General features: G+C 40.2%; 1 protein-coding gene across 1 annotated transcript; it reads right to left on the minus strand.

Annotated features, from left to right (window-relative positions):
- Positions 1–1,162: 1,162 nt before the first annotated feature.
- paqr3b (progestin and adipoQ receptor family member IIIb) lies at positions 1,163–6,938 on the minus strand. Its single transcript, XM_076284510.1, has 6 exons — positions 6,199–6,938; positions 5,926–6,088; positions 4,275–4,430; positions 3,736–3,933; positions 3,455–3,545; positions 1,163–2,576 (listed from the first exon to the last, which is right to left on the minus strand). Exons 1-6 carry the CDS (start codon positions 6,381–6,383, stop codon positions 2,434–2,436), a joined length of 936 nt encoding a protein of 311 aa, XP_076140625.1. The 5' UTR covers positions 6,384–6,938; the 3' UTR covers positions 1,163–2,433.
- Positions 6,939–8,945: the final 2,007 nt, after the last annotated feature.

Below are 8,945 nucleotides of genomic sequence, written 5' to 3' on the forward strand. Positions count from 1 at the left end.
AATGGATAAGGAAAATTACCAAAGATGTCTTATAGCTGGGCTTAGTGCAGACTTCAAAAATGATGATTTTAAACAATAACTTTGAGGTTTCCCTTAATTTATGACCACATTTAAGCATACTGTATGTATTGTGTGTGTTAAATGCATTTGTTGATAGTACCCCAACTTCCAAAGATATAAATTCAGTGAACATGTATCAGAGTAATGAATGTTGTGTATCTGCATTATAATCTTCACATTTATTGGCACCCATTAAGAAATAGTTTTCTCTAGCCATTTCCTAAAAACTTGTTTAATTTTAAAAGAAAAACCTACCTGAGATTTTGAACACAGCACCTAGAAGGCATTTACTATTAAAACTGGTTAGAAACAGCCATCTTTATCTGCTCGGCTGCAGCAGTGGTTAATCAGGCAAGAGAGTACAGAATTAAATTAAGATACAGGCAAAAAAATAAATGCTTCAAATCAATTTTACATTAGGAAACTGAAATAGAAGGATGATGATTGTGGTCTTATTGTTCTGTCTACATTCTGAATGGCATGGATGTAAGTTTTCTAAATTGTGTCCATTCCACTCACGTTATCAGGAGAATGCCATAGCCTAAAGTTTTATTTTGAACACTTACTTTGGTAAGTGTTAAAGTTAAGTTCAAAGGCATACTACAATGTGCTACACAAATGTTCAAATATGTTGACCTTATTTTTTTATGATGGTACCAGACTGGAAAGACAGACAGGACTCATAATTACTGAGTCTATGGTTTAGGGGAAACTCATGTAATCTGGTGGCCTGATTAGTTCCAAGCATCTAGCTTCTTGACCTCTCTGTATATTTTACAATATTAGTCCACCAACAAAGACAGAACAATGCATGTTTTTAATCCTTCAATTCGCTCTGACACATCAACAATGTCAGATTATCACAGATTTTAGAATGGGATTAAAGGAAAATCCTGCAATCATATGTGAAAACTACATCCCACTGGCCTTTTGATGCCCCCATTTGACAGGAACCAGTGCATACATGTGACATGTGTGGATGGACTGGTGGGGGCTGAGATGGTTGAGGAGACCAACCCCCCCCCCCCCCCCCCCCCCCCAGTTAAATTCAGTTAATGGGTAACCCCCTCGCTCTCCTCCAGTTTCTGGCACACAATGGGAAGAGGTTGAAACAAATGCCCTTTATTTATTGTCAGCATTCAAAGATACTCAGATCATTCCAAATGTATATTACAGACATCAAACCAACCAAACTGAAAAGGCAAAGAGAACACAGGCAGAGACAGCAGTTAATATTGTCAAGTAAAAAAGGACATCTGAAAAAAGAAAAGTGAGAACAAAATCAGATCACGTTGCAGCAACTACAGTGACTGCCATGATCTCATTCATTGTCAAACCAGTGCAATAGAAGTGGTACTGGCCCTACCTAAGATAAACCTTCAGGAAGTGGGGAAGCAGAGATTCAATAGCATACATGTTCAGTTTCCCCACTGCTTTTCCCTTGTGCATTTAGTCTTATATGATATGACTTGTAACATTGATCCAGCGGCTCCATTGACCTGCGATACATATGGCAATAATGTGCGTATACATACTTAATGAAACGCTATCTACCACATAAGAGGAATAAAATACCAGAAAAAAATACAGTACCTTAAATTGCATTCCATCAAAAACAAAGGCTCAGAGTATCAGTAATGCGGGAGAAAAGGGTTGAAGTTGGAAGAAGGGTGCATCATAAAATAACAAAACATTCTCAGAGAAAAAAAAAACTTTTGTTCAGACAGGAGGGCAGAACAGTATGTGCATATGACAGGATGCATTGGACATTGCAAGTTTGTTCATGTTTCCAAGGCAAATAAGAGATAATTCAGGCAGTACATGCACACATAAAAAACAAACAGAAAAAGAAACTGATATTTGAAAAAAAGTCAACACGTTTTCTGGCTACCATCCAGCTTTCACCAGTGCAATAATATATTTCCATGCAGCTTTCAGATTTTTTGTTATAGTTAGCATAGAGCAGATATGTGCTTGGCTAGGCTGTGTGTAAGAGGTGTGTGTGTGTGTGTGTGTGTGTGTGTGTGTGTGTGTGTGTGTGTGTGTGTGTGTGTGTGTGTGTGTATTCTCTTTGCTCTAGTCTAGGCAGCAGTTTGTGTGCTGGTGTTCTGGCCCCACGCTGTGCTGCAGTGTTTGGCTCAGCGCAGCCCCGCAGCGACCGCCCCCATGTCCGATTGTTCATCCAGCTCTCTTGATACGAGGCTTACATAGTACAACATGTGTGTTTCTTTCAACAAACAGTTCTCAAATTCTTAGTCATAAGAACACTGTCGGTGATAATGATTTGTTGGACTGGCTTCATGGTTTAATCAAAAGCAGGACCTTGTAGGTGTGGACCCATGCCCTTGGAGAACCGTACTGGATCCTTGTGTTCTACCCACTGGCTGTGTATACTGGGCACTGGTTCCTGTGGCGGTAGGTCATGATGTAGATGGCAGTCTGGTGCCACCAGTAGAACATAAGCACCACCAGGATGTGCCAAACTTGGTGACTGGCCCCTAGATAGTTTACATGACCTACAGAATGGTTCAGAAAGAGGAATTAATCTGATTCTCATGCATTCAACATAACAATAGGTACATGATGTGCCGAGGCTAAAACAGGAATAGGAAATCATACTTCAAACACAACACGGCATAGATTTAAAAGTAAACACAACTACAACTAATGCAACTCATTTCTCTAATTCAGCACATTTATAATCTCTCTTGAGAGAAAATGGAATTGAACATTATGTCCAATACTTTAATATGTTGGTTTAATGTGCAGCATTGGGCCCAATATTCAGTATGTGGTTTAATGTTCAGCATTTCTCACTAGTGGGTCACTGACACTAAAAGTATGATTCTACGTCTGCATCATGACCCTGTGTGATATCTGTACTGTTCTTTTAAACATGATAATGTAAGGCGCCAGAGTGGATATCACTTGCTGTTGTCTATTCTGCGTCAACAGTCATTTTCGTCATTGATTAAGGTAGACTGAATGTCTCCTGGCGTTGCCACAGTCACTGTATGATTATCTATTTCTTACTGTCGGGTACTTAAACCCTGGATGATTCTGTGTCAAGGCAGAGACGCATATTCTGGAGTACGCTGTGCTACGGGTGTGCCTCTCTCCTGTATACAGCCTAATAAACCTTGCATCTTGATTTGTACTTTTTCGTGACTGGATCTCATATTTCACTTTGGTACATAATATTTTTACCAACACTCTTCAACCATCAAATAAAAGGTCTGAGGGGTACTACAAGTTATTTCAATGATGCATAAGGCATTGATGATAAACTAAATCAATTAAACCACCATCTCTACACCAAACATTATGTATCAAAAAAAGTTAGTAATTTTGCAATGCGCTAATTGTAGGGAAAAAGGACTAGATGAAAACAGACCTGGGAAGTAGCGTTCTGGGATTTTGGTGATGTAGAACATGAATGCAGAGGCAGCAATCAGATACATGATCATCACCCGGGGGAAAAACGCCTGATGGAAGAGAAACACATCAGATTTTGAAACACAGATGTCTGGCCTAAAGAATATCTGCATGGGCAGCACAAAATGATTGAATTCACAAAACTGTAACATTGGCCAGGGCTTAGAGTTGGGTAAAAAAAAAAAAAAACACCCCCTATGCCACCGAGACATTTCTGAGGTCAGTGCAGAGCCACCTCACCTGTACAACCTCGGTGCCGAAGCCACCGTTGAGCCAGACCCAGTGGCAGGCGGGCAGCACGCCGAAGGCGGCCACGGAGCAGAAGAGCGCCGAGCGCATTAGCTTCCAGTCCTGGCTGAGGTAGAGCGGGTGCACCTGAGCACTGAACACAGCCAGGATCAGCGCCAGCACCACCACCAGGTACACCTGACGCCAGAACTACAGGAGCCAGAGGATGGGGAGGAGAAGTAGACGTCTAATTACTTCACTACATAACAGACTTCTTATTACTTTACTACATTAGACAATTCTAATTACTTATTACAACAGTGTGTTTAGTTAAAAAAAAAAAACTAAACTAAAAATGAACGCTGTAAATTTCAGTAAGGGCAACCTTCATTCCATGCATTTGTATTATCTGCATTACATTTGTACATTCACAAAATGACTGACAAATTCAAGAAATGTAATTCATTAGTACATGTACTTGCTATGCACAGTCAGAGCCATTGTAAACAAACTGTCTATAAACTATAATTATCTCTTTGTGGGCAGCTTACACTGTTGCAGTAGAAGGCGTAAAAAACTCCGGGTACATAGCAGCCTAGAATGCCTATGGAGATGCCAGCATAGTCCAGTGCCAGCCAGCGGCGACAGGTCTTCTCAGAGCGATGACAGCAGAACAGGTGGTAGCCCACTGAACAAAGCATGCACACCTAAGAGAAAAGGCACGTCCTTTAATACATGCCACTGTTGGCAACACATTCCATCAATTATTCAATCTTGACAATCCTGCTAAGACAACAGACAATGATTTCCTGCTGATACAGACAGTAGGTTTGGATTCTTTTCATACTTTCATTGTCAAGTGGCAGTTTGTTAATAGCAAATGTAAATATAAATGTAACAGTTGCAGAGGTCGGATATTAATAATTAATAATGAAATACTGAAAGATGAAGAAAGGAGATATTTGTGTAGACAGGCTTGGAATTTCACCATTCTGGGGGCAAGGCCACTTGGCCTTCAGTTGGGCATATTTGGTGGGGGGCACAAAGGCCACATGTCAGGGCACCAAGGCCAAAGTTAACTATACAGTAGTAGGCTATACAAATGATCAAAGTTTCACTGCAGTAGACCTGCATCACTATATGAAACATTACAAAAACATGAAACATGACATATTACATATAACTGTAACTCATCTGATCATCTAATATTTACAGATATCTAGGCTATATTTAACATTTATTTTATATTTGGCCTGTTATGAAATCATGTATTGAATTTAAGCACAGCTCAGCTCAAATAGCCTAGATGCATGCTTAGCATTTTGTGATCATTAAGGCTTTCACAAACTCTTAGTCAGCTGTCCTCTGATTAACCTATATCTAGGCGACATTTGCAATATTTATTTTGTATTTGGCCCGTTATGAAACAATGTGGAACAATTTAAACACAGTGTAAAACTCCAATCCCAAATTTGGAGACATCCATGTATGTTGAAATTTACTGCAAATTCAAAACGGGATTACTCTGGAACGGCTAAGGGGACTGCTTTGCACCTTTCTGTTCGGTCTGCTGTTTATTCTGATATATGGTTTGTCATATGTTAAACGAAGGGTTCGTGAAGTATTCCACCGAGATGAATGGGTAGGGAGATGGACGCAAAACCTTCAGTAGAATTTATGATTAAATTGAATATGATTTACTTTTCTCGCGGACCGTTCATCACAGCAATTAGCGGCTAACATCGTTTAAAAGCTGAGAAAAAGCTCTTTCATGTGATACTTGTGATGTCTGTGTGATGAGGCTACTTTGCGAGTAGTTCAACTGAGAAGAATGGGTGAATTTGGACGCACTCCTTCTTGCGCTGTCACTTTCTCCACTGCGTAATTTGCGCTGTGAATGCTAAGATTATTTTGACATGCCACAGGCTAAATAAAAATCGCTAATAGTAGGACGCAAAGCAGAATATTTAAAGAAGGGGGCACCAAGGCCACCGTGGCCTGTACACCTCTGATTTTCAAAGGGGCGTCACGGCCAACGCAAGGGGCTACGACGGCCATGGCCGTCGTGGCCGCCGTGAAATTCCTACCCTGTGTGTAGACTAAACTGGCCTAACATCAAAGAAGAGCAACAATCTGTGACAATGATTTCAGTAAACATAGAAGCCATAGGTGGGTCTGACAATCCCTGCCTAATCGGCTTACCTGAAAGCAGAAGAGCCCTATTGCGTAGATGACATAGTCTTCCCTGGAGGCTCCTGAGGCTGGTAGGACTGTGGACATATCGTTCACCCCCAGTAAGAAGAACAAGAGGAACCCCAGCAGGTGACTCCAGATGTTTACCGTCTCGTTGGAGAGCATGAATATACTAATTCAAAGAGACAAAAAACAACCGTATGTGGGTGGTCTCGAGATTCCACTTACGAGCAAAACACAAATAGCCTAAATTACAACGGTTTGTAGTCATTCTGGGCCTACCTCCTTAAACAAAGCTTAGACGGCAGGTGTGCTCTGTATCCATCTGTGATGTACGGATTCTCCTTCAAAAACATCGGTATTTGTTCATATGTGTACAGGCGAATCCCCCTTGGGATTAGCACTGGCCAATACTGGTAGCTCCCAAGTTCTATGTAGTGGGTACTTTTCAGTAGTTTTTGAGGCATTTTGGCAAAAATGGAATTGCAGCTGACTCGAGGAATGACTGGGGAAAAGCAAGTTCATCAACTCATGGATGCGGAAATCAGTATGCCAATCACTGTCTTTAAGACAACATGTCATTACTCGTCCTGCCCGAGGAATCCAAGTTCGCAAGCAAAATGTAGCTAGCTAAACGCCATTCGCCAACTTCACCTCTTAAAATAGAGGGAGCTAATTACAATGCCCTAACGATATGTCTGACAGCACTGACTGAAACTGTAGCCTACAGTAGCCAAAACAAGCATGTCCGCAGAAGCCGCAAGATATCAAATATCAAGCCCGTCTTTGCAAGTAACGTTAACGTTACAGTGAGCAGATATGCTAGATATTATTAGCCATGCCGTTTTAAGCCACCGTGTATATTTTCACCTGGTGCATAGAGGCCCTGGCCCCCGTATTTTAATGCTATGATAAAGTCATTTTAAGTACAGCTAATTTGCTGTCTCCATAACCCTTACATTTGATACATGTCTTTTGCTGTTAGCTGCGCTAGCTAGCCAGGTGCACAGACAGCGGGGATAAATAAATCACCCTCGTTACACAATAGCCCTGCGCCGAGTGTTTGAAAGGCCCCATTTGTGCATTTCTTGTGCTGCCTGCATAGAATCATAATGGTAAATAATTCGTTTCTATATTTGTTATTTTTATTGCACTGACATATATTCTGGATAAAGCACGTTTCATAAATCTCCGAAGTATCTGCAATCCTGTCCATTAAGGAAATAATGAGGGTTGCATGTTCACCTAACTTCAGACAGTCTCCAGACTAGAGAGTGGAATCAAAGGTTGATTTTATTCCGCCTTAACAATCTTTGTTTATTCCCTCAAACAGTTGGAGACAAATGTTGCAACATAGGCTACAAGACGTTACAAAATGATTACAACATGTTACACTGTCTCTCATGCTGTCTCCAGGTCAAGCCTGGTCATTTATGTGACTATAAAATATAGGCTGAATGATGATAGCCTATCAGTGGTGGACAGAGTAGGGGAGAGCGGGGTTAGATGTCACACTTTTTACTTAAAATTAGTTTCCACAAAAACCGTGTCCTGCACAAATTCTCTTTCAGGACACAAAGGAAGCCTCATGTGTTAGGTACAAATGGAGGGACCTTGATCTGCTTGAATCCAGTCAGTTAGAAGGATGTGGGCTGTCAAATGCACCTTGCGCAAATGTGACAACCATCCCCATCACGGGGTAGGTTGTCCCACGCTATGGGGTTAGTTGTCCCAATGTTATTCCAATGGGATACAAATGAAAAATTGATACATTCTTAAAAATAATGTAAAAAGTTTAATTTCATTGAAATGCAAAACTACATACATCTTATGCGTTGAGAACATGAACAGGAAACATCAGGTATGTTCTTTTCATTAGTATTTTATGTTTTAAGTTGTTTTTTAGACTATTTAGATTAAATCCCTATTGAAACCAAGGTAATATGATGATATAATGAAATACTGAAGAGTCCATAGGCCAACATGTGACAACTAACCCCACAAAAAATGTGACAACCAACCCCAACTGACATTGCTAGCTCTTTTGATGGCCAGCAGCCACATGTTTTAGAGTAGCTATGATGAAAGGTAACTGAATTGTAGCTCTCTCTTTATACTTCTAAATGGTACTAATTATTTTATTGTCAACCCATTGTGTAATGAGTTAGAAGAAAAAGACTGAATGTCTCAAAATTTACTTTTAGACATGAAAAACAGTTAAAGTTGTCTCACATCAAGGTAATAAATCTTTCATTTTAAATTCCAACGTAGATGACCTCTGACACTAATTCTGATAATTTCTGTATTAACAGTTTTGACCAGTGCCCTTGAGTGGCTGAGATCTAACACATGTGACAACTTATCCGTGTGACATCTAACCCCGCTCTCCCCTACACATATTCATTACTTGAGTAAAAGTACAGATACCCTTTGCTAAATTTTACTCAAGTACAAAAGTACAACAGTCAGATGTCTACTTAAGTAAAAGTACTGAAGTAGGCTACTTGTTTTTAAAACTTGAGTATCAAGAGTAGCCTACATTTTCTAAATATTGCATTACTACTGCCACAGTGCTTACATTTATGTACAGAAACGTCCTACATGTAGTTATGAAAAATGTTAATGTTTATACCTTGGAGAATGTAAAATGAATTGGAAGTAAAATCAAGTCATTTTCATCTTTTGCTGAAGGTGATTGCTGATAGGCTGTCCCAATCAGTGGCGCCTGCACAATCCAATCACGTTTGAGAGGGAAACAACAAATTGAGGGTTTCCGAGATTTTTCTTTTTTTCTTTTTTTTTTGTAGTAACGGGTACTCTAGGTTATGGATAGAAATGTAGTGGAGTAAAGAGTACAATATTTGCCTCTCAAATGTACTCAAATGGACTAAAGTCATGAGTACGCCCCAAAAATGATACTCGAGTAAAGTACAGATCCCTCAAAATTGTACTCAAGTAGGCTACTGTACTCAAGTAAATGTACTCCGTTACTGTCCGGCTCTGCCTATTATCCCTCCAAACACAAAGGC

The sequence above is a fragment of the Alosa pseudoharengus genome, unplaced genomic scaffold, assembly GCF_046254945.1.
Source record: "Alosa pseudoharengus isolate Yale_2024_CS ecotype anadromous, Long Island Sound unplaced genomic scaffold, YU_APseudo_1.1 YU_APseudo_1.1_scf_14, whole genome shotgun sequence".
Classification (NCBI taxonomy): domain Eukaryota; kingdom Metazoa; phylum Chordata; class Actinopteri; order Clupeiformes; family Clupeidae; genus Alosa; species Alosa pseudoharengus.

Excerpts from the sequence above, each read along its gene's own strand:
- paqr3b (XM_076284510.1), bottom strand. The coding sequence starts at position 6,383 with ATGCCTCAAAAACTACTGAAAAGTACCCACTACATAGAACTTGGGAGC. Across the intron at positions 3,546-3,735 it reads TCGGCACCGAGGTTGTACAG|GCGTTTTTCCCCCGGGTGAT; the intron begins GTGAGGTGGCTC and ends CTCTTCCATCAG. Across the intron at positions 2,577-3,454 it reads CCCAGAACGCTACTTCCCAG|GTCATGTAAACTATCTAGGG; the intron begins GTCTGTTTTCAT and ends ACCATTCTGTAG.